Source organism: Anabrus simplex, chromosome 2 (genome assembly GCF_040414725.1).
Source record: "Anabrus simplex isolate iqAnaSimp1 chromosome 2, ASM4041472v1, whole genome shotgun sequence".
Taxonomy (NCBI): Eukaryota; Metazoa; Arthropoda; class Insecta; order Orthoptera; family Tettigoniidae; genus Anabrus; species Anabrus simplex.
The window spans coordinates 126,794,104-126,821,529 of NC_090266.1; the positions used below are offsets into that span (position 1 = coordinate 126,794,104).

Below are 27,426 nucleotides of genomic sequence, written 5' to 3' on the forward strand. Positions count from 1 at the left end.
TAACCTTGCGCCTCTATTGGCCCGCTTTCCGCGTGTGTTTGACTGTGAGTACGGTTTCAAAACTCTGAAACTGCTCGAGTCCCTCAGCATTCGCGACTTGTTTTATCCACGAGCAACAAGGCAGCTCCGCAGTGTCCAGCCACACTTCCTCAGCCGTACTTCACCTTTAAACAGGTGGGTTCTGCATATCTCTTTAATACCGGCTTCGGTGGCCTATGTTAAAGATAATTTGCTCAATTTTTATTTCTTTTTTTTTTACTTTATTTACGCGTTCAGTATTTTTTTATATTGTGTACAAGAGCTGTTCATTCCCGGTAAGTGCTATTAACAATTGAATTAGTTTTCATTTGACATCTCGAACGAACTCTTTCAAGTTATATGAACCACTGGAATTATTCTTCTTCAGTTTTAGGTTTTTATTTTTATTCTAGAAAATCAAAGCTTACTCTCATTCTGTGCATTTAGAGTGACTGACAATTTCTTCGAAAGGATTAATTTTGGCGCTGAGTTAGCCGCTTTTCTCTCTTTCTCTTCCCGAGATAGAGTGTTAAAACCTGGCTGAAGTCTGTGGCATTTACGGTGTTGAAGTGCGACAACTCCTTATCGTTGGCTTGCGGTACGTTAATGAACTCCTGAGGGACAAAATTCCGGCAAACTAGCGTCTCTTTAAATCTACAACAGTTGAAGCTATTATTGATAATAATAATAATATGACAGATTCGATTATATTTTCCGCTCTTTTATAACTCTCCAGTCTGTTTATTTTTCAAGGTTTACTTTATGGAAAATTCACTGCCGTTCCTACTAGATCTTACAAATACCTTTTCCGTTTTCTGTATAATGTTTATGTAACTGAATAACTTACTTTAAATTCTCGTAAATGTGCGTTAATACTGTAAATAGAACTATAGTATACGCCTTTTGCCAAGAAACATAGCTCAGAGCCAACAATGTGGGGCTATGCAACAGTCACTAGTGTGTTGCGTCTGTTCCCGGTTCGAGTTGAACAACTGACTTGTGTGTTGTTTATCTTTTAAATATCTGTAATATTCCTCAACAGCTGGATTCATCTTGTATATTATTTTAAAAAGGCTATCGAACCCAATAAATAAAACTACATTCACGCGACGGCAAGATATCGAGGCTAGGCCAATTAGACCGAAAATTAAACATTAAAAAAGCTAAGTTTCGTAAAGAAATATCTTCAGAGACGCCTTGTGCACTTTCTCGAGAACAGAAAAATCATAATTTTCAAAACAGTGGAAAGAGAAAATCCGTTATAAACAAATACCGGTATATATATAATAGTTATATTTATACGTCGTTACGGTTTTCTCTGTGGAGAATAAAACCTCCGAGAATAGAAATTGTTTGCTTCGGTCTCCTCATAAATTCACCTCATTGGTTAACGAATTGGTTACGTCTTGTGAATAACTATCATCGATGTTATGTTGAACAAAGGTATGAAAATAATTTAAAAAATAAACCTTTTCCCTTTGCGAAAAGCTAATGATCATGATTATGTCTTTCAGTAAATAATAATAATAATAATAATAATAATAATAATAATAATAATAATAATAATAATAATAATAATAATAATAATGGCGTGTGGCCTCCAGAGAGCGGCGTTGACGCCGTATAGGCGACCTGCGTGTCTATGAGGATGGGGCCCTACTTAAGATGAATTCTAATGTTGAAGACGACACAAACTCTCAGCCCGCGAGCCATAGGAATGAACTAATTACATTTTAAATCTCCAACCGGACCAGGAATGTAACCCGGAACACCTTGGACAAAAGGCCAGCACGCTAACGATTTAGCCGAGCCGGACCTTCAACTCATATTGACAACGAAGGATTTATTTGCATCATTTCACGCAGCATCTTTGGCGAACAAGGCCTCCGGTAACGACAAATGTGACGTCACTTCCGTCACACATTTTGCCGCGTTACAATACATTTCGAATGACCCCCAGCCATAAGACCTATTCATGTCAAAAAAGAGGGGGGGGGGGGGAGGAATTGTTACACTGTATAAAATTGAAATTACTACAAAACCTAACAATACATTCTGGGCTTAAGGTTCCTATTTCTGAATGGACACTTTCCTTCCATTTAAAACAAGTGAGTGTTACTCCGGTTTTCCCTTTCATCTTTCATTCCATCGACATTCTACATTAACATTTCATTTCATCTCTCATTCATTTATCATTGTCCCAGAGGAGTGCGACAGGCCTCGGCGGCCGGCACATTTCCTATCCTCGCCGCTAGATGGATACTTCATTCATTCCATTCATGACCCGGTCAAACGACTGGAAACAGACTGTGGATTTTCATTTTCATTCACCACTGACCTGCATTAGGTCAGTCGCCCACGTGGCAGATTCCCCATCGGTTGTTTACCTAGTCTTTTCTTAAATAACTGCAAAGAATTTTGAAATTTATTGAACATCTCCTTGGGTAAATTATTCCACTTCCTAACTCGTCTTCTTATAAATGAATATTTGCCCCAATTTGTCCTCTTCGATTCCAATTTTATCTTCATATTGTGATCTTTCCTTCTTTTAAAAATACCACTCAAATGTCATTCCACGGCATCTCTCCACCAACAGCTCGGAACAAACCACTTAGTCGAGCAGCTCGTCTCCTTTCTCCCAAGTCTTCCCAAGCCCAAACTTTGCAACACTTTCGTAACGCTACACGTTTGTCGGAAATGTCCGACTCGTTGGTTGAATGATCAGCGTACTGGCCTTCGGTTCAGAGGGTGCCGGGTTCAATTCCCGGCCGGGTCGGGGATTTTAATCGCTTCTGATTAATTCTTTTGGATCGGGGACTGGGTCTATGTGTCCGTCCTAACACTTTCCTCATCATATTCAGACAACATACCATACCACCAACCACCACAGAAACACGCAATAGTTATTACATCCCTCCATATAGGGTTCGCGTCAGGAAGGGCATCCGGCCGTAAAACAGTGTCAAATCCACATGTGCTATGCAGTTCGCACCCGCTACCCCACAGGTGTGGGGAAAAAGCGGTACCAAAAGAAGAGAGAGAAGACTCTTTTGTCGGAAATCACCCAGAACAAATCGAGCTGCATTTCTTTGGATTTTATTCCAGTGATCGAATAAAGTAGGCCTGGTAAGGTACTTACAGCGATTCCCATAAGGAACGTTCACCCCATCAACGCAGTAATTAAAACTGAGAGGATTTTCCGTGCTTAGTGGTGCTTTTGTTAGCCTTGAGAACCTAAGGTTCCGGATTCGATACTGGCTGGTATCAGTGATAGTTAGGGATATTTAAGTATGGCAGCTTCATTTCGGTGGACCGTGATATTAAAAGAAGAAACTGTCGACATGAAACGCATTTGTCCTTGAAGTATTAGTCAATCATACTCGGCTTTTAGTGCCGTGAGTGTCCGAGGATATGTTTGGCTCACCCGGTGCAGCCCTTGTAATGCAGATCCTCCAACGAGGGTGGTCGGCATCTGCCGTGTGTAGGAACTGCGTGTTTTAGTAATGGAGGATAGTATTGTGTGTGGTGTATGAGTTGCAGAAATGCTGGGGATAGTAAAAACACCCAGTCCCCGAGCCAGGGGTAAATAACCATTTAAGCTTCCCGCCTTCATAATCACTATTCTATAATACCACCACTAAACTATTTGGGAGACACCATTATTAGTGTTTCCAACCGAACAGGTTAGCTAAGTACTCGGCGGTACGGCCAGGGGTAGCCGATAGCTCTGTGCTCATCACTGTGGTAACTCGGGAGAGAGGCGGGATCGAATCCTCGTTTGGCCAACCTCGAAACGGTTTTCCATGGTTTCCCATTTCAGCTCCAAAGAAATGCCGGGATGGTATATTTTTCAAGACCACGGCCGCGTCCTTCCCATTCCTAGCTAGTACAATTACACATACAACCTCCACACAGCGGTAGACGCAGCTCAACCCATAGGGTGCACCGGAAAAAGCAGCTGGCGAAGGCGAACGTGTATTCGGATACTCTCGGCACCAAAAAGCCATGTACCAAAAAATATATATATATATATATAGTTTCCAATTGGGTATTAGTCCCATAAGTCTAAAAATAAATATCCGGTCGCACTCAGGACTAAATTTTTCGTTTTGTGTTGTCGGTAATACGAACGTCGTATTTCGGAATATGTGAGCGTATAAAAGCACTATAAACTGCACGCTGTTTCCGGGAGTAGTTTACACGCAATTATCGTTCACCTTTCAAACAGGCGTTTCGAAGCAATGAATAATGTATCCGTTGACAAATTTCGTCACATTATAGTTCATGATTTACGTCTACCCTGCGTGAGTTAACCTTTGGGCTCCAGAGCTGTTTACTGGCGTATGTTTCAGCATAAGATATGCAAACATATTGTGTAAAAGGCACCGCGCATGGGATTTTTTTTAGAGGAATTCTAGGAAACATTCTATTAGGTATGACCACTCAAGATTGCCGAACCTAGTAGTGCCTCAAGTATATTATGATCTGTCCACCTGTGTGACTTACTTCTGACCAAAGTGAAGAGAGATCTAAGGGGGAAAAAATCATTAAAATGCCCGCACTTTAGTCAAATGCTGAAAACTCACATTTATCGACATTCTTTTTCATTGGGATTGTGGATGTATGTACGCGCCAAATTGTAAGTAAATACTAGCAATATTTCAAAACATTTCATTATTAATTTTGGGTATCTTTAGTTTATTAGCCCTACGTTAATGAGAACTTGATAACATTGAGTAGGCGTGGGGGGGGGGGGGCAGGGGGAGGTGTGCGTTGCAGTTACATAACTGTAATTATTTAGATCTAGCATCGGCCCTCCAGGACTCAACTATTTTCCGGGTGTGAATAATGAAATCATTCAGGGTAACTTAGTCACTGTAAGTGCCGGGATTCGAAATCCGAATCTTCGACCAATGTAGTTTATCACTCCTATCCTAGACCCGCCCCCCCCCCCCAAACCCCATGGCACTACAGCGCTTGAAGGGCCTTGGCCTACCAAGCGACCGCTGCTCATCCCGAAGGCCTGCAGATTACGAGGTGCCGTGTGGTCAGCACGACGAATCCTCTCTGCCGTTAAAAATCCCTGACCTGGCCGGGAATCGAACCCGGGGCCTCTGGGTGAGAGGCAGGCACGCTACCCCTACAACACGGACTCCTATCCTAGAGCGTGACGTAATCGCTCGTCTATGAAGTAAGATTATTTTTTTCATGGAGTGTGTGAGAAGTGTGTAATAATAATAATAATAATAATAATAATAATAATAATAATAATAATAATCCGACTCATTGACTGAGAATGGTGAGCATTTAGGCCTTCTATTTAGAGGCTCCCGGATTCGATTCCCGGCCGGGTCGGGATTTTAATCGCGTCTCATTAATTCTTCTGTGTCGGTGACTGGATGTTTTTGTTTATCTCAGTACACTCTTCTTCATACCCAGACAAAACACTACACGGCCAATCACCACAGAAGCACGCAATAGTGATTACATCACTCCATATTGGGTTGGCATCAGGAAGGACACCCAGTCGTAAAACAGGGCCAAATCCACATGTTCGACAGAGTTTGCACCCGCGACCCCACAAAGTGGAAGAAGAATAATAAGACTATTTGATACATATATATATCAGAGACTAGGGATATTAATTTTGTACAACTTCGTCTCCTCGCTGAAGCGGATGCTCTAGAATTAGTTAAAACATTTTTAGGCGATAAATCGGTTTTTTTAAATATAGCCTAGGGACAATACCTCCAGTCATTGCTCAGTATTATTATTATAAACGTGTTTGTTCCCTTCTTTATGTAGTTAATAACACAAATTGAACATCTCAGTAGGAACAGTTACACATTTTCGTAGAGGATTCTATGTCTTTCGATCGGAATTTCCGTTAACGATTTCTCTTACCGTCCTGGTATGTAATTCAAAAGGGGCGTGAGAAGCACTGTAATTGAACTCTTGGTTTTCCACCGGACGACCGAGATTAGTCCCAATGGATCTTTGCTCGGAATATTCACCTGAAAACTCACTTAGCGTCAAGAAGTGTATACGGCGAAGTCCTGAAATAAGAGCTAGGATGTCTCCAGCGATTCCAGAATTCGCGAAATAAGCTGAAGAAAGTTTTATCAGTATGGAATTCAAAATTGGTGACGTGCCCTTGCAAGGATATATGGTCATTATCTTCATAGAAAGGACCACCACTTTCCTACCTTCTTTCTTCAAGCAATATACGTATACCCGCTTTGAAAATAAGCTTACTGCGCTGTTGGAAGGTTTTGCACGTTGGTCCTGCTGTCTGTAACATTCTTTTCTTGAGAGAAATTCTGTTCAAGGCATTCACGAAAGGCGTAAAAAAAAAAAACCACATTCATCTACTGTCTTTTGAGCTTTAGAGTGAGTAAAACTACTATAAAACCAAAACATAAATAAACTTCTTACTTAACTCTACCCTTCTGTGGTGTAGTAGTTAGTGTGATTAGCTGCCACCCGCGGAGGCCCGGGTTCGATTCGCGGCTCTGCCACGAAATTTAAAAAGTGGTACGAGGGCTGGAACGGGGTCCACTCAACCTCATGAGGTGAACTGAGTAGCCATTCTCGAAGTGTTTTTATGTGGTTTCCCACGTCTGCTCCAGGCAAATGCCGGAATGGTACCTAACTTAAGGCCACAGCCGCTTCCTTCCCTCTTCTTCGTCTATTCCTTCCGATCCCCCCACAAGGCCCCTGTTCAACATAGCAGGTGAGGCCGGCTTGGCGAGGTACTGGTCCTCCTTCCCGGTTGTATCCCCCGACCCAAAGTCTCACGCTCCAGGACATTGCTCTTGAGACGGTAGAGGTGGGATCCCTCGCTGAGCCCGAGGGAAAACCAACCCTGGAGGGTAAACGGATTAAGAAAGAAAGACTTAACTCTACCCACAACAAGATTATATTCCGTAATTATTTATGGATGAGTAGAAAGTAATGAGGAAACCTACCTGAAAAAAGGTTTATCAGTACACGTGTAGAATAACTGATTGCTACTACAAAGGGGTGGAAATAATGTCGGGAGGATACTTGAAATGAGGTGATGAAAGTTAAGATACACGATCTCGATGGGTGAAGCTGTGCGTATGAACCGGTTTCGGTGGTAAGTCCATGCGAGAAGAATGGAGGCGGGTAGGTTACCTAGGATAATAATGGGTGTGGTGATGAAGGGTAAGAAAACAGAGAGACACAAAGATGATAAACTCGGTTTTTATTGATTTAAAGAAAAGCGATGTAGACCGAAACGAGGCTAGTTGCAAACACAGGATTGTGAAGACTTATTTAATTCAGAGGCTTAAGTTGTTTAAAGAAGGTAATAAGCTACGAAATTAAGATGTTAAGTAACTGGTACGTCTTAAACCGGATTGAGGACTTGTTTGTACGTCCTAATTAGGGTTCCCTCAATTTTAATTGTGTGCAGGTAATTACTTTCGATCGAAAAACAAATGAAGCTTTCAAGACTGCCAAAATGAGTCGCATTCGTACTACAGTGGAGCTGTTTCGTAGTGAAGGTTTTCCTCATCTCTAGTATCTACCTCCTTTGTGAATAAACTCTATTGTTCGATCAGAGTTTTCACATGTTCGACCTTTGATCCTCTTATCGCACTTTCAGGTAGGCACTGATCTTTAAATAGGGCGTCTTGGAATAATCTGAATAACCCCGCACATTCAAGTTTGGTAATGGATAAGTGAAAGGTGATAAGTGCCGTGCAGAGAAATGTCAATAGAGCCCCATATTGTTCATCAGGAATTAAACGTTAGAGTCATGAAACTTTAAATCACTCTTGGATTATATTAGAGACATGTGCGGTCATCAACTTGGTATATTTATGTAAGTGAATATTGGCGGATTTCGTGAGTTATTATGGTATATATACACGAGTGAATTTAACTTCGTAGGACAAAATTCGAGGAAAAGGGGCTCTATAGGATGACCTCACTATTCAATTTTTTCTTCCTAGTACTCTCATCGCACATGAAACACGCAGTGCTAAGAGGCACAGTACATCTAATATGAAATTTGTCGGTTGTCTCAGGGGAGCAGCCAATGGCGGGGGGGTTAACCACCCCCCATGGAATTTATAAAAATTGCAGAAACTGACAATAAACTGAACAAACATTCAGAGACATAACTGTGGAACCAACAGATCTGTAATTTACTTGTATCTGTGTCCTTATAATGACAAGTCATTCACGTACCTTCATTGTGTTCTACCTTCAATTTTTAACTACCTCCCCCTCCCCCCCAAACACACACAACGGCCGAATCTGGCTACGCTACTGGGTTGTCTGCAAGTAATTCTTAAGAACGTGTAACTTATAATGATGTAGTCCATCACACCCTCAGTGGATCAACGTCTACTTTCTACAATATTTTTTTCCCAGGTTGAAGTTTACGTATATCGATGAGAAGTTTGTACTCATTCAAAGCAAGACAGTTCAGGTTTTCTTCTAGATCCCCCAGTTTCCTCTCTCTCTTCTATTCCAATTAGTTCCATAGTCATTGCGCCTTAAATCAATAGGCGGCATTTTCCGTGCCTCGACACCAGATACTAGTAAGGGTATCGCCAAGGCACTGCACATGGTATTTTTAAAATAAAAAGTCACATTCCTCTGGTTAGAATTCCACCTGAAACTGGAGGTCCTGCGGTTATGATCCAGATATCCTTGTTTTCTTCGACATTAGGCTGGAGTGATTGCGGTGGTTCGTAACTATGTGTACGTCATTCATCAAATCTTAATATTTACCTTTAACTTTTCACTTTTTTTACCTACAAAATGAGAAAAGTCGGTTCATTAATTGAATACTGAAAAGTATCACAGAGTTAAAGAGAGTTCAGAAATGTTGTATTTGCTGAACATTTCTTTATTTACCAGTAACTGAATATAATATGTTATGGCTCGGTTTCTGGTGACTGAATTCATAATAAATTAGAATTTAACTATGTATGAAAGAGACAATGCAGCTTATCAGTACGGCATTTCTTAAAAAATGTGTGCTAAATTGGTCTACCGATGGGAGTTCAAAAGATGGATCTTACGTTTGAAAATGTGGGGAGGGGGGGATAATTCGGTCTAATATATATGATTCATAATGTGAAAAGTTAAGGCATAAACGCTGAAACAAGAAGAGACATTAAACGTTATTTTTTAAATTAAATTTTCTTCTATATCAAAAATTACATTCGAATCACCTGATTTATCTTCCATGTTCTTACCATCAAGTCGGCACGGAAATTATTGCTTCTATACAATCGAATATGACGTAGTAGTGTAATTTTCATACTTCCTCTCCCTTAAACAATTATAATATTTTGGTCATTTAGTCGGCTCCAGTTTGAGATCCATTTGTTGTTGTTGTTGCTGCTGCTGTTGCAAAACGCTGTTGTTCTTTAGTTGAATGATAATGTTGATTTAGTGCATAAATAAGAGATGAACTGAAAAGGAAAACAAGTTGAAGGGATCACTATCACCCACGCCCCATGCATGACATTAAATCGGCGACAGCTTAGCGCACAGCTCCAGGACCTCAAACGTGATCACTAAACTACGCCTCTGTTAGCTTCATTTTCTTATTGTCACGAATTATTGCGATATCAGTAATCTGTACAAGTACAGTATATTTGTCCAATCTGCACGATAGCTGAACGAGTAGAATGAGGCGGAGTGCATTATAGTGTTGCCAAGAGTTCATTTTTTTCTTGATCCCAATAAAACTAGCGAATTTCGACCAAATTAAGGTGAGATTGTTAAGAGCTAATCTATCACTTCGCTCAGATTTCTTAATCACTTTCACCAATTTTAGGAAAGAATGGAACCCATTAAGATAGCTCATTAACAGCGTGGTCTCATCATGATCTTGGGAAGGAGGTCTGTTCTAATCCCATAATCAGTCCAGCTTGAAATGGTTCCCCACTCCTGGAAAATGGCGAACCTGTGCATTTCTCCATAGGCTACGGCCCAGTTCATTACAATTACGCATGTCCATACAAATACCACAGTAGTGCTACTGAATATTTTAAGTAGCCCTACACGTAACTGATGGTGCGAAATTAAGGAACAGTTTGTAGCGCTACCTATTATAGCTTCTAAACATGCTGCTTTAAAAACATAATCATTAAACCGCACAAACATGTTTTAATAAATTCCTTGTTTGCTCCCTACAAGTTTTGAGTCATTTGCAATGATGGGCAAATTTAAAATCACGGGGTTTTCTTTGTATCTTACAAATTCACTGGTTGACTGGAATATTCCACAGTTATTTTTAAAGAATGACTAGAAATCTCACTGTACCCGACATCTGTTGGTGAGCCAACTGTGCAAGGTTAAATATCGGTACTGTATATGATTTCTACCGAAGTATTTCAGGTTTGTTTTTCGTATTAACTCTTTAGCTAATATCAAAATAGTTTACACTCAATCAATACTAAGTCGACACTTCAAAGAACGGAGATATGGAGGAAGATTTTGAGGACTTAGGGAAAAGGAATACCGGTATCTCGCTGATTTATTTATTTTTATTTATTTATTCCTGACTTACATTTGTGGCGAAGTTAGGGCTCACGGCCCTCTCTTACACTTAACCACTATAAACAACAAAATTTAAAAATGTAAACATAAAAGTAAGACATATAAATTCTAAAAGGACATAATACTACGGACAGACAATTCTAAGACTAAGTTAGGCCTACATATCAGTACGGCAATTAGTGTGTCAATAATAATAATAATAATAATAATAATAATAATAATAATAATAATAATCAGTCTGTCTGTCGGGTTATTCAGCCCAGAGGATAGATGAAGTGTGAGGTAGTTAGCCATTGCTTTCCTCACTGGGCCAGAACGAGCTATTGCAGCAACACTTCATAACACTCAGACGCACTGGTCTGTCAACAGCCTTGCGAGACTGGGACTTCCGTGGAAGCTACACTTTGCTGTGGCCTATGCCACGAGACGGATGCTAAAGCACTGAATCCATCAGGAAATGGCAACAGGTGGATCACTGATCTGTAATAAATAATTTTATGTGGCTATTACTAGCCTGGTGCAGCCACTCGGACGAGTGTGGAAGGAGTCTGTTGTTTATAAGAAACTGTGCGTGGAGGATAGCGTCGTGTGTGAATTTTGCGGACAGCACAAATACTGTGTCCTCGGACCAAGAGAATTTACAGTTTTTAAATACTTGTTTAACGTCGTACTATCACACCGAAGATTTTCGGCGATGGTTGGACAGGAACGTAGTGGCCGTCGCCTTAATTAAGGGTGTCAAAATGGCAAACCACGGAAAACCTTCAGGACTGCTGACGGTGGGATTCGAACCCACTCTCTCCCGAATGTAAGCTCACAGCTGCGCGGCCCTCACCGTACGGCCAACTCGCTCGGTAGGGAATTTACAGCTCGCGATTAAAATCCTATGACCCAGACAGAAATAGAACGTAAGAGCTGTAGGACCCGAAAGCCAAGACACTGACCATTGAACCATCGGTGATAAATATATTGTTTACTGCTGGAAATGAAGCAGTGAAGCTGAAGTCGAATTAGAAAATTTATGCTTTCGCGAAACGAAACGGGGACAATGATCAAGTGATATCGTCGTTACGCCTGGTAATAGTTCAGCTGAAAACTTCGGCCAGTAAGATTTCTGTCATCTAAGGTTCAATATTGTGTGAGTAATTTCAAAGAATTTCCGATGTCATGAATGTCCTTTAAAAACCATAGTATAAATTGTGTTGGTAAACCCACCTTCTCTAACAGGTACCTCGAACAGGATTTGTTAATAATAATAATAATAATAATAATAATAATAATAATATTGTTTTACATCCCATTATCTACTTTTAAAGGTTTTCGGAGATGTCGAGGTGCCTGAATTTTGTCCCGCAGGAATTCTTTTGAAAATCCACACCCTGCTTCCAGTCATTCGACTGCGTCAGAAATGGAATGAATGAAACCCCCATCTAGCGGCGAGGATAGAAATTGTGCCGGCTGCCGAAATGGATTGTGTGTCAGTAAACGTACCGACATAAGGCTGACGTATTTCAGCACCTTCAAACAGGATTTGTCTCTTCTGTCTTAATGTGAGAATAGTTTGCTCATATCTTTCACATCCACCTTTCTTTGGTAGCAGTGGATTACTTTGTAGTTTTTTTGTAATACTCCATTTATAAAAATGGTGTACATTATTATATATACTCTAACCCAGAAGGCAAGACTTTCATTGACATCAGGAAGGGCAGCTGGCCTTAAAACCGGCCTTAATCTATATTAGTGACAACCCCAGAAAATTGGGGAAAAAGACCAAGAAAGTATACCTTACCTTAGTGGGGGGGGGGGGGGGGGAATGGGGGAAATATTGGAATATAGAATAAAAGAGGCTATTCCTTGTTTTAAGTCTAATAAATGATTTCAATTCAGTGACAACAAATTTACACAAAATTATTTTGACAGATTTTTGAGGAAATTTATGATGTTTCAGAAATATTTTCAAAGAAGTTAGAAATGTATTCAACATCTCCCTTAGTAAATTATTCCAATCTCTAATTCTTCCTCCTATAAAATAATATTTGCCCCAATTTTTCCTTTTTGGGTTCCTACTTTTAAAAATTACATTTGGGCTTATTAATTTACTAATGTCATTTTAGTGTCAGGGATATCTGTTTTCCAATCTAGGATATCTTCATCTGTATGCAGACATCCACATTGCTGGCTTTGATAATCACATAAGCTATGTGAAAGGTATGCCATAACCAGCCTTTATGATATTCATGAATGTATCTGCAACTGTTGTTTACAGCTTAGATTGAGAAAGATCTGCACTTAAAATATGACAACCGCTTATCTGCCTGGAATGAATAGAGTTGAATGTCATTCAGTAGTAGTACTGTCAGTACTTGGACCTTTTATAACATCTTGCTTCCCATAATGACATTCTTATAGTCTGGGCTGTGACAATAGGTACAGCCGTTGATAGACTTGCAGTGCATTATGTGGTTTATTGATGTAAGCTCCTTATTTTATGCTTCCAAACAAATGGAGAGGCTGCCTAGCCAGCTTGGTAAATGTATGCTTGATTTGCTCAGGATGACATGGGTTTGGTTCCCCATCAGGAAGTCAAAAAATTTAGATTTCCACTTGTGGGGAGGCATCTCACCCTGAGATTCACTCAGCTTGCACCAAAAATGAGTAGCAATTTAATTCCTGGGGACAAAAGTGGCTGAACATAAAGCTAACCCCTCTATCCCAGTTAGGGAGTGAGGTTACGGATAGTGGAAGCCTTTTACCATCCATTTTTTCCAAGGGTCTTCATGGCCTGTATGCAGATGGTTTGCATCAGAAGAAGTTGGAAATTTGGCATTCTTACTATATGACCATAGAAGGCTACTCTCCTTTTCCTAGCACAATCAGAGAGCCTCTCTTTGTGTTCATAGTCAAGCTCAGAATTGTGCAGTCTACGGAATTCTTCATCTTCCTTTATCAGACCTAAGATCTTCCTGAGAATTCTCCTCTCTCCAACTTCTGTTTCTCCATCAGACCTCTTCGGTTCAATGAAAGACACTCCATAGCATACAGAGCTTCTGGTCGAATGACTGACGTGTAGTGCTTCAGTTTGATTGTGTGATAGGCATTTTTTGTTATAAGTGTTCTTTGTCAGTCAATTGGCCAGTTCCAACTTGTTGATTCTCGTGGATAATGATGCTCTTTCTGATAAGATGGGTTCAATCCATTTGCTGAGATACTTAAATTTATCAGTCCCCTTGATTTTTCCCCATTCTAGTAGTATCTCTCTCCTAGCTTCTTTGATGTTGGTGAAGAACTGTTCTCTCCAAAGACACTATAATAGTTCATTTTTATGTGAACAACTCTGTCGCTCATTTTGTTCTGTTGGTTCTGTGCTTGATGTCACAAATAAGGGAACACTGATTATTTCAGTATACCTGTGGAATGTATATATATAATATATATATATTTTTGCTAGTGGCTTTATGTCGCACCGACACAGATAGGTCTTATGGCAACAATGGGATAGGAAAGACCTAGAAATTGGAAGGAAGCGGTCGTGGCCTTAATTAAGGTACAGCCCCAGCATTTGCCTGGTGTGAAAATGGGAAACCACAGAAAACCATCTTCAGGGCTGCTGACAGTGGGATTCGAACCCACTATCTCCTGGATGCAAGCTCACAGCCACGCGCCCCTAACCGCATGGCCAACTCACCTGGTGGAATATATATTTGACAGGGTAGTAGTGTTCCTCACTGCGTGAAGGCTGTCAGGGGAGATGTTAGTTGTCTTTTCTCCTCGCTTTCTTACTTAATATACAGCACAGGCAAGCATTGCCAAGAGGTTGGAGCGAGTGTGGTAAAGCGTGTAACTTCCAGCTAGTGTGGGTTCAAGAAGACTGGTGGTTCCTATAAGAGCAAAGCCAAGAAAAAGGAAAAAAGAGGGGAAATCATTGGCACCTCCTTCCTGCGTTTCTCTGGACATCGTAAGAACCAAATAAGATTATTCTTCCATTTTTGTCACTGTAGAAGCAAGATGACAACATGGTTTGGGTTTCATAACTGTGAGCTTGTATTCAGGAGATTGTGGCTTCAAATACCAGTATTGGCAGCCCTGAAGAATGTTTTCCATGGCTTCCCCATTTTCATATCAGCAAATACTGGGGCTTAATTAAAGCTGTGGTCACAAACTTCTCAGTCCTAGCCCATTCTCATCTTTGCATCAATGAAAACATTTGAGTGTTACTGCAACGTGAAACAGCTAGCAAAAACAGGTTAAAAAAAAAAAATGTTTTCATTGACAAAGAACCCTGTAATTCTGCTTATCTTGGGTTTATGCACATTGCTCAAACCTTATAAATTCTTCAGTCTCTTTGCTGTCAGTTTGTGATTTTGTACAAACTCTACATTCTGAAGTATTGTTTGAGCAGCTGGTTTTTAATCTGGATAAACTTCAATAGGGATAACTTAAAATTGTAGCACAGTTTGAGAGCGACTCTGTAAATACATCGTAGCATGTGCACTTGCATTGTGATATGTTTCCAATTTAATGACGTGGTCACTTATGCCAATTCTATGTTCTGGCACAGAATATGAAGTTTCTTATTCTGTGTTCCATACTGTCTACTGCTCACTGAGTATAAATATAGATCTGATCCCAATTGTATTTGGAGCAAGCTCAACTGATAGAAATGAGCAAATGTGATGAGAACAGATGGTGTGATTTGGTAGGGAGTTTGGTGCATGAAACTCTTCATTCCATCCTGTCCATATGGGTATGTATGTAACAAAAGGCTTAGCATTTATTCTCCAATAATAATAATAATAATAATAATAATAATAATAATAATAATAATAATAATAATAATTCAGAGGCTTGCAAACTGAACGCTGAAAGGTATAACGGTCTATAATGATGATGGATGTATGTATGTATAATAATAGTTTGTGGTATGGACCACATAGCTGCAAGCTTGTTTTCAAAAGATGGCGAGTTCGAATGGCAGCTCTGAAAGTGGTCTTCCATGGTTTCTCATTTTCTCACCAAGCTGTACCATAATAAGGGCCAAGGGTGCTTCATTTGCAGTCCTAGCCCTTACCTATCCCATCATCGAAAAAATCCTAATCTGAGTAGGTGTGACATTAAGCCCCTAGCAAAAAAGTTGTTAGTTGTTATTAATTATTTATTTATTTGCTTATTTATTTTTTCTCTAAAGGGGGCGCATGAGCCATGGTGTATATATAGGTGCAATACATACCAGTTATAAAAGTAGCAGGATTAAGAGATAACGACTAGGTGAGTTGGCCGTGTGGTTAGGGGCGCACAGCTGTGAGCTTGCATCTCGGAGATAGTGGGTTTAAACCCCACTATTGGCAGCCCTGAAGACGGTTTTCTGTGGTTTTCCATTTTCATACCAAGAAAATGCTGGGGCTGCACCTAAATTAAGGCCATGGCCACTTCTTTTCCACCCCTAGGCCTTCCCTATCCCATCGTCTCCATAAGACCTATCTGTGTCGGTGTGACATAAAGCAAATTGTAAGGAAAAGAGATAACAAAGCATCTTAACTATACTGATGTTTTACAGGAGAATAAATCAGAAAGTGTGTTATAGTCGTTAGAGAGGGGCAAACATTCACCATATACAAGTTGCAGAGTTAAAAGAACAAATGAAAAATGAAATGAAATGGGGTATGGCTTTTAGTGCTGGGAGTGTCCGAGGACAAGTTCGGCTTGCCAGATGCAGGTCTTTTGATTTGACTCCCGTAGGCGACCTGCGCGTCGTGATGAGGATGAAATGATGATGAAGACAACACATACACTCGGCCCCAGTATCAGCGGAATTAACCAATTATGATTAAAATTCCCGACCCTGCCGGGAACCGAACCCGGGACCCCTGTGACCAAAGGCCAGCACGCTAACCATTTAGCCATGGAGCCAGACAAAAGAACAAATATATTCATAGCATCTTGTGTAAATGTTTTAAAAGTGTGTGCTTAAAAATAGGAAATGATGCGTCCTGTTGAATATGTTCAGGAAGTGAGTTATACATATGTGCAGAGTAGTACCATATGGATTTGCTGCCATATTGAGTTGGAGTTAATTAAATCAATGTGAATTTTATTATTACCTCTAGTATTGTATGAATGAATGTCAGAATTTTGTCACACACAAAGTATTGGAGTGATTCAAATTATTTCTCGATTTATAGATCATAGTATATGGATTTGGATAAGAGCGTGATAAATGTGATAGATGTTGATGATCTAAAAATCACTGAAAATGATCAGTAGAATGTCCTTGAATTTATGGAAAAATGCTATTAAGTAAGTAAAAAAAAAAATGACTAAAATATTTGACCCAATTGAATTCTGATGGCTGTGTAACAATGGTTTAACACGTAATAAATTCCTGTTCTGTTCAATGCACAGCTCTAATTATCTCCTTATTTCTTTGGAAGTGTATGTAAATATGGACATAATGATTTGTTGGATGTAGTGCTAGCACTTTGCCCCTGAAGAACCTGAGAACATTTGTTGTTCTTTGCACTCATTACAGCTTTCAGTTGTTGTCTTTTTTTTATTTAATGTGATGTACAACAAAATTTCTTTCTGCATCCACTTTAATACTGCACAATTTACAAAATAAAACTTGCCCATCTGTCGTAAACACGACTTTTCCAAATTCATTCAGAACTACTTGTGAAGAAGGCTGGTGCATTCCTTGTGCTTGAGATACATTAGGAAATACTTTCTCCTAATTATCAAAGTTCTGTATAGTGTTCCTGAATATATCTTACAAGCAGAAGAATCTCAGGTTTTAAGCCTTTCCTCATCCTTTCTTGGTCAACAGCAACTCCTGGTCAGTTTGCATGGCCATGAAAGATTAAAATGAAAATGTACAGCCTGTTTCCAGTCGTTTGACTGAGTAAGGAATGGAATAAATGAAGCCTCCATCTAGCGGCAAGGGTTGGAATTGTGCCGGTTGCCGAAGCCTGTCGTGCCACTCTTGGGCAATGATTAATGACTGACAGATGAAATGAAATAATATTGGAGAGTGTTGCTGGAATGAAAGATGTCGAGGAAAACCAGAGTAAAACCTGTCCTGCCTCTGCTTTGTCCAGCACAAATCTCGGATGGAGTGACTGGGATTTGAACCATGGATTCCAGTGGTGATAGGCCGATGCACTGCCACCTGAGCCATGGAGGCTCTGGTCATGAAAGATATTTAGCAAAATATGTTAGAAAAATGTATAGTTTTGTACGTTGTCAATTGTGGACATTTATCAGTCTGACAAAGAAGAAGACGCAGAAGAAGAACAAGACGAAGACAAAGATGACGATGACCAGGTCAAGGATGGAATGAATGAAGCCCCCATCTTGCGGCGAGGATAAGAATTGTGCCAACTGCCGAAGCCTGTCGCACTCCTCTGGGACAAAGATTACTGACTGACAGATGAAATGAAATAATATTGGAGTGTGTTGCTGGAATGAAAGATGACAGGGAAAACTGTAGTACCTGGAGAAAAACCTGTCCTGCCTCCACTTTGTCCAGCACAAATCTCACATGGAGTGACAGGGATTTGAACCACGGAACCCAGTGGTGAGAGGCCAACGCGCTGCTGCTTGAGCCACGGAGGCTTCTCTGACAATAAGGAATACATACATAAATTTTAAAAAAATTATAACTATCTTAAAATTCCTCAAAATGCTATATATTGACTTAAAACCTTTTTGAAAGTTGAAATAATGACAGATTACCCCAAATGGACAAAAAATGCAAAATGAAAACTTGTTATTATTGTTCGTTGTATCACAGAATGAATTCCTATGCTACTGAGCAACATTCTAATACAAAAGGAAAATAGATGACATTTAACAACATCCGCCCCCTAGTGATAAGTATTCTGTAATGACGTGTTAGCCACTCTTTAAATCTATCAAACGTCAATCAATCAGTCAATACTGATCTGCATTTAGGGCAGTCGCCCAGGTGGCAGATTCCCTATCTGTTGCTTTCCTAGCCTTTTCCGAAATGATTTCAAAGAAATTGGAAATTTATTGAACATCTCCCTTGGTAAGTTATTCCAATCCCTAACTCCCCTTCCTATAAATGAATATTTGCCCCAGTTTGTCCTCTTGAATTCCAACTTTATCTTCATATTGTGATCTTTCCTACTTTTATAGACGCCATTCAAACCTATTCGTCTACTAATGTCATTCCACGCCATCTCTCCGCTGACAGCTCGGAACATACCACTTATAATACCAATATAAATGGTCCGTTATTGGACATTATAAATTTTCCAGCTAGCTCATTCTTGGTTGCCAGCGTTTCGCCCTCGTGTGCTAGGGTGGGCTCATCAGTTGGTACCTAGCACACCTACCAATACGCTGGCTAGTGCATACCGTGGAGGCCATTGCTTAGGCTAACTGGAGCCACCAGCAGTGCCAATGCACTAAGAGACTTTGTCTCATCACTAAAAATTGATGCCTGCTTGGCCATCAGATGATATAGATGTTGATTCCCATAGGGAATCTGAAATATTTGTCCTGAATGAGCAAATTTATAATACCAATATAAATGGTCCGTTATTGGACATTATAAATTTTCCAGCTAGCTCATTCTTGGTTGCCAGCGTTTCGCCCTCGTGTGCTAGGGTGGGCTCATCAGTTGGTACCTAGCACACCTACCAATACGCTGGCTAGTGCATACCGTGGAGGCCATTGCTTAGGCTAACTGGAGCCACCGGCAGTGCCAATGCACTAAGAGACTTTGTCTCATCACTAAAAATTGATGCCTGCTTGGCCATCAGATGATATAGATGTTGATTCCCATAGGGAATCTGAAATATTTGTCCTGAATGAGCAAATTTATAATACCAATATAAATGGTCCGTTATTGGACATTATGACTCGTTGGCTGAATAGTCAGCGTACTGACCTTCGGTTCAGAGGGTCCCGGGTTCGATTCCCGGCCGGGTCGGGGATTTTAACCATCATTGGTTAATTCCAATGGCTCGGGGGCTGGGCGTTTGTGCTGTCCCCAACATTCCTGCAACTCACACACCACACATAACACTACCTCCACCACAATAACACGCAGTTACCTACACATGGCAGATGCCGCCCACCCTCATCGGGGGGTCTGCCTTACAAGGGCTGCACCCGGCTAGAAATAGCCACACGAAATTATAATTATTATTATTGGACATTATAAATTTTCCAGCTAGCTCATTCTTGGTTGCCAGCATTTCGCCCTCGTGTGCTAGGGTGGGCTCATCAGTTGGTACCTAGCACACCTACCAATACGCTGGCTAGTGCATACCGTGGAGGCCATTGCTTAGGCTAACTGGAGCCACCAGCAATGCCAATGCACTAAGAGACTTTGTCTCATCACTAAAAATTGATGCCTGCTTGGCCATCAGATGATACAGATGTTGATTCCCATAGGGAATCTGAAATAATTTGTCCTGAATGAGCAAATTTATAATACCAATATAAATGGTCCGTTATTGGACATTATAAATTTTCCAGCTAGCTCATTCTTGGTTGCCAGCGTTTCGCCCTCGTGTGCTAGGGTGGGCTCATCAGTTGGTACCTAGCACACCTACCAATACGCTGGCTAGTGCATACCGTGGAGGCCATTGCTTAGGCTAACTGGAGCCACCGGCAGTGCCAATGCACTAAGAGACTTTGTCTCATCACTATGGGAATCAACATCTATATCATCTGATGGCCAAGCAGGCATCAATTTTTAGTGATGAGACAAAGTCTCTTAGTGCATTGGCACTGCCGGTGGCTCCAGTTAGCCTAAGCAATGGCCTCCACGGTATGCACTAGCCAGCGTATTGGTAGGTGTGCTAGGTACCAACTGATGAGCCCACCCTAGCACACGAGGGCGAAACGCTGGCAACCAAGAATGAGCTAGCTGGAAAATTTATAATGTCCAATAACGGACCATTTATATTGGTATTATAAATTTGCTCATTCAGGACAAATATTTCAGATTCCCTATGGGAATCAACATCTATATCATCTGAGGGCCAAGCAGGCATCAATTTTTAGTGATGAGACAAAGTCTCTTAGTGCATTGGCACTGCTGGTGGCTCCAGTTAGCCTAAGCAATGGCCTCCACGGTATGCACTAGCCAGCGTATTGGTAGGTGTGCTAGGTACCAACTGATGAGCCCACCCTAGCACACGAGGGCGAAACGCTGGCAACCAAGAATGAGCTAGCTGGAAAATTTATAATGTCCAATAACGGACCATTTATATTGGTATTATAAATTTGCTCATTCAGGACAAATATTTCAGATTCCCTATGGGAATCAACATCTATATCATCTGATGGCCAAGCAGGCATCAATTTTTAGTGATGAGACAAAGTCTCTTAGTGCATTGGCACTGCCGGTGGCTCCAGTTAGCCTAAGCAATGGCCTCCACGGTATGCACTAGCCAGCGTATTGGTAGGTGTGCTAGGTACCAACTGATGAGCCCACCCTAGCACACGAGGGCGAAACGCTGGCAACCAAGAATGAGCTAGCTGGAAAATTTATAATGTCCAATAACGGACCATTTATATTGGTATTATAAATTTGCTCATTCAGGACAAATATTTCAGATTCCCTATGGGAATCAACATCTATATCAACATACCACTTAGTCGAGCAGCTCTTCTTCTTTCTCTCAATTCTTCCCAACCCAAACATTGCAACATTTTTGTAACGCTACTCTTTTGTCGGAAATCACCCAGAACAAATCGAGCTGCTTTCCTTTGGATTTTTTCCAGTTCTTGAATCAGGTAATCCTGGTGAGGGTCCCATACACTGGAACCATACTCTAGTTGGGGTCTTACCAGAGACTTATATGCACTCTCCTTTACATCCTTACTACAACCCCTAAACACCCTCATAACCATGTGCAGAGATTGGTACCCTTTATTTACAATCCCATTTATGTGATTACCCCAGTGAAGATCTTTCCTTATATTAACACCTAGATACTTACAATGATCCCCAAAAGGAACTTTCACCCCATCAATGCAGTAATTAAAACTGAGAGGACTTTTCCTATTTGTGAAACTCACAACCTGACTTTTAACCCCGTTTATCAACATACCATTGCCTGCTGTCCATCTCACAATATTTTCGAGGTCATGTTGCAGTTGCTCACAATCTTGTAACTTATTTATCACTCTATAGAGAATAACATCATCCGCAAAAAGCCTTACCTCCGATTCCACTCCTTTACTCATATCATTTATATATATAAGAAAACATAAAGGTCCGATAACACTGCCCTGAGGAACTCCCCTCTCAACTATTACAGGGTCAGACAAAGCTTCACCTACTCTAACTCTCTGAGATCTATTTTCTAGAAATATAGCAACCCGTTCAGTCACTCTTTTGTCTAGTCCAATTGCACTCATTTTTGCCAGTAGTCTCCCATGATCCACCCTATCAAATGCTTTAGACATGTCAATCGCGATACAGTCCATTTGACCTCCAGAATCCAAGATATCTGCTATATCTTGCTGGAATCCTACAAGTTGAGCTTCAGTGGAATAACCTTTCCTAAAACCGAATTGCCTTCTATCGAACCAGTTATTAATTTCACAAACATGTCTAATATAATCAGAAAGAATGCCTTCCCAAAGCTTACTTACAATGCATGTCAAACTTACTGGCCTGTAATTTTCAGCTTTATGTCTATCACCCTTTCCTTTATACCCAGGGGCTACTATAGCAACTCTCCATTCATCTGGTATAGCTCCTTCGGCCAAACAATAATCAAATAAGTACTTCAGATATGGTACTATATCCCAACCCATTGTCTTTAGTATATCCCCAGAAATCTGATCAATTCCAGCCGCTTTTCTAGTTTTCAACTTTTGTATCTAGGACGAAAGTTTGGGACAGTCTGGTGCAAAAAGGAATTGGACAGGGATTAATAAAAATGATCATGGCATTGTATAAGGAATGTTGTAGTTGCGTGCAAACACAAGTTGGCAGGACAAGTTGGTTCAAAATAACTAGTGGGCTGAGACAGGGAAGTGTTCTATCACCAATCCTGTTTACAATAGTAATGGATGACATCATGAGAACAGCAAAAGCAGCATATAGAGGAAGAGAAATGAACATGATGTTATTTGCAGATGATATTGTGATTTGGGGAGAAGACGACAGGAAGGTTCAAGAACAGTTGAATGTGGTGAATGGGAAGATTGAAGAATGTGGATTGAAAATAAGTGTAGAAAAGAGTAAAACTCTTGTTATGACGAGAGGGGAGAAAGAAGGGAAAGGTCAGATTAGACTTGCAGACAAGCCCCTGGAAGTAGTGGAAACGTTTAAATACCTGGGGAGTGAATTAATGGAGAATGCTCGACTGGATGCTGAGATTAGTAAAAGGATTCAAGCTGGAAGTTGTTTCTATCATAGTGTAAGAAATATGTTATGGGACAAAGATGTGCCAATGGAAGCAAAGGATACTATGTACAAGATGTATTACGTACCCATAACAACTTACGGAGCAGAAACTTGGACAATGACAAAGAAGGATGAGAGTCGAATACAGGCAGCCGAAATGAAATTCTTGAGGAGTATGATACAGAAGAGTAGACGAGACAAAATAAGGAACGAGAAAATCCGGGAAGAAATTGGAGTGGAAAAAATGAATGATAGAATAGAGAAGAGCCGACTAAGATGGTTTGGGCACATAAAGCGAATGAGCGACGAAAGAATGCCAAAAAAGGTGATGGAAATGCAAATCCAAGGAAGGAGAGGCCGTGGACGACCACGATTGAGATGGAAGGATACCATCCAACGCAGCATTATAGAAAGAAACCTGGACTGGGACACAGTGTTGGAGGAGGAGTGGTGGAAAGACCGAAGAAAGTGGAGAGGAACCATATTTGCCCCTACCCGGCTACAGCTGGATAAAGGGAAATGATGATGATGATGATGTAAATGTCATTGTTATCATACGTAAATTTTATTACTTCTTTGGCCTTAATCTCTTCCTCTATCTCGACATTATCCTTGTAACCAACAATCTTTACAGACTGCTGACTGAATACTTCTGCCTTTTGAAGATCCTCACATACACACTCCCCTTGTTCATTAATTATTCCTGGAATGTCCTTCTTGGAACCTGTTTCTGCCTTAAAATACCTATACATACCCTTCCATTTTTCACTAAAATTTGTATGACTGCCAATTATGCTTGCCATCATGTTATCCTTAGCTGCCTTCTTTGCTAGATTCAGTAGCTGGTATAATTTTATTACATATCGCCTGAACCTGATCACTCCAGGAGAGGAATTAGTCAAGAATGGATCGTAAAAACTTCGTAGCCCTAACTCTAAGTATTTTATAGTCAAAAGTTAGAGTGTAATTTCAAGAGAAAGCTACAGACTGCAACCATAAAGATGATTTTCTATGACTTCTCATTTCCACACCAGGCAGCTGCCATGACCTTAATTAATGTACAGTCCAGGCAACTGCCTTCCTCAACCTCTACCATTCTTGTTACATCTACAGTGTACGAGCAGTACCTCGTATCCCACAGTGCTCTTCCTATCCATTATATTTCTTAAGAGCGGTCATGCTTCCCAGCCACACATCGATATGCAGTCCACCAGAACAATGTTTGTTGCATTCATTTTCCTATGCCAATATGTAAAGGAAAATGAACCTTACTGTACCATATTGTAGGAATGTATATGTTCATGAACTATTTATGCACTCCTGCAGTATAATGCAATTAGTGTTAATTTTTCTTTACACAATAGCACAGGAAAATGAACACAACGAATGTTGATCTGATGGACTGCATATCCATATGTGGTTGGGGGGCATGACGAGTCTTTGGGAGGATAATAGATCAGAGGAGCTTTGTGGGATACGAGGTATTGCTTGCACACCGTCAATATGGTCACCGAAAATAGACCTCTGCTAGCTTAAATATAAACCACAACTGACTGCCATTATTTCATTTCTTAATACCGGTTCCCCTGTAGCTATTTCTTGATAGGTGCAGTATTTTTCAATATGTCTCTTGACACAGGCCAGAGTAAAATGTAGCTTCCACCAAATTCTTGGTCTCATTTATAGCTGTGACAGTATAGAAGCTGCTGGTGAATGGGTGGCTCTCGGTGATGGCATTCAGAGCACAATTAGTGCGTCAGGATGATATAAAAGGTACCACTCACAGGGTCAGTCGTGCTGTAATAGCAATATCTAGCTCACTGAGTAATGCAATGGCAAACTGACTTGCTCCTCATGTTGTCTAGTACATCTCGTGGCACCACCATCGGTTTTCGCAGTATTCTCATAAACGTACAATCTACGTTGATGCTATCTGAGAATGCAACCAGCCTCTGAGCTGATAATTTAACAGACATACCAGTCTAGAAATCTACCCTGATGTTACGCACCAGTTGTCACCCTAGCTATATTTTGTTAGATGTAAAAACCAATACTTGGTTTTAATTTGTTTCTTCTCTCTTTTGCAGACAAAATGCCTAAAGTGAAAACTGAGAAACCAGAAAGACCAGCTCCATATGATGTTGAGAAAAAGAATTCGGACACGGAGAACAAACCAGTTGATGGAGAAAATAAACCTGTTGAGGCTGAAAAGAAGCCAGCTGAGGGCGAGAAGAAGAATTCAGGTTGGGGATCTGGTGGACAACTGTTCGGCACTGAAAGTACTGAATTAACTTTCCAAGGAGCAGGCTTCAAAGATAAAGACAAAGCTTTGGAAACACTCAAGTTACTGGATGGACGTGATATTTCCTACCAGTTTCAGATAATCAATTCCATGTACCATCGTGCAAAAGTGATCTTGAAACGTACTAAGGATGCTGAGAAAGTGCGCAATTTAACTGAAGCCATTGAAGTATTTGAGAATTGGCTGAATGATTATCGTGCTCACAGCCGTTCAAGGGAAAATTTCAGTTATTTACCACTAGAAATTATGGAAGCATTTCATCCTCTCGCAGAACGATATGGAATCAAAATGGATGCTCCAGGTTCTAATTTCTTTCAAGCATATAAGGATGTTGAAGGCGACTTAAAGAGGCTTCGAATGGTAAAAGTGGACAAGGAGGATGAGAAAAGTGTTACTTGGGATGTACAGAGGAACAACCATCTTCGTGAACTGTCGGAACGAATTAAGAAAGAGCACTTGCCCTTATTTGAAACCGACATGGAATTTCGTGGATTGCCTACCAAAGAACATGTTGAGATGATCATGTGGAGCTACAGTTCGGAACTTGCTAAGATAAAGAAAACGATACCACTCATTGCCCAGAAGCTTAATCCAGAAACGGCTGAAGCAGAATAATACATAAAAGGAATGCAACAGAAAACATTTTCATATTTTTATTTTAGTGTTAGTATGTTTAAATGTTAAGTTTATATTGCCATTTATAGCTGATGACATTAATGGAGTAAAGATATTTGTGATGTATATTCAAGAAAACTACGGGTGTAAGTGGCCTGAGCAGTGTATATTTTTATTTACTATTGTAAACGAGTTGTAAATTGACCCTAGAACTCTTGCTAATCACAAGGCAAACATTGTGATGAACAGTGAATGATATCTCGTGAAGTGATAATTATTTTATTTTTGTGAATTACTTGCTATGAAGTAATTTTTAAATGTATACTAGTGAAAATATTTATAATGCTGTAATTTAAGAGTAGGACCTAGGTACTAAAATACAGTAGAATATTATATGTATTTTAGTTATTGTCATTGAAGCAGTACTTAAACTGCATGCCACGAAGTGGCAATCAAAATGGAAGTCTGAATGAAATAGTGCTCTTTGTGTATAGCCATTAGCATCAATGTTTACTAAAGACTTATAATACAGTAGTCATTGGGAGTATTCATACTAATACTGGGTGAGAAGTTATTTATGTTAATAAATCAAATCTATGTTTGTACAAGTAATGTGTATTTTAATGTTTTCAAGAGAAAAATACCATAATTCTTGTTATAGAAACATGGTGAGAACATGGATGTACATAACTACTCCATTAAATTAATAAGCTAAAAAATTCTCAAGAAAATAAGATATTCTGTAAGTAGATTTTGCCAGCAATAGAAGGGGGGGGGGGGGGGGGGGAAGGAATTGAGAAAAACCAAAAAACCAAAAATTCAGTTTATTGTAATCAACCTTCATTAGGCCCCATTTCTGACCACTAGGCCTATATCTTGTAAAAATGTAGATTATGATAGTAATTATGAAAGTGAAGATTAGCAAATAATCTGTTAATATTGTCAAACCTGCAGAAACAGTATGCCTGCAGCAAAGAAGCATAATTATTATATATTTATTGTACTGGAAGAAATGTAATTATATTCAGTAAACTGAATATGAAATTATTTAAAACTAAAGATTAATAACAATTACTGTTATAATGAAATTAAAGAAACCGTGCAAAATTGCCTATATATCAGTTTTATTCTAAAACAGTACGGTATATGAAACAAATAAAGACTGGGAGGGAACACTTTTCTGTTTATCTTGGAGTATGTGAACACACCCATTGTTTGTGCCCATGATGCTGATGTCCTATGTTAACAAACTTCACTTTAGAAAGAACACTGTTTCATAATGTTGTAAATTTTTTACTTTTTAATCTTGTCTGTTGCTCTGTGTTCTAAATGTGGGTCCAGCAGGAATATATTTGTCGCAGCAGCCTTGAATAGACCACCCAAAGAATTGTCATTCCTGCTGGTGGCCTGCAAAATGTGGTACCTTTTCTTTTATATCACTGAGTTGTGTCAGTATTTTTGCTAACATTTTGTTCCTTAACATTTATTAGGTATGTAAATATTATTTACCATTCCAGGAAAATATACCTGAACAAAACACAAAAACAAA

The 27,426-nt window shown here is 40.0% G+C and overlaps 1 protein-coding gene across 1 annotated transcript; it reads left to right on the forward strand.

Moving 5' to 3' along the window:
- On the forward strand, window positions 1-27,426 carry Ude (Uracil-DNA degrading factor). Its single transcript, XM_067138902.2, has 2 exons — window positions 1-174; window positions 25,048-27,426. Exon 2 carries the CDS (start codon window positions 25,053-25,055, stop codon window positions 25,875-25,877), a length of 825 nt encoding a protein of 274 aa, XP_066995003.1. The 5' UTR covers window positions 1-174; window positions 25,048-25,052; the 3' UTR covers window positions 25,878-27,426.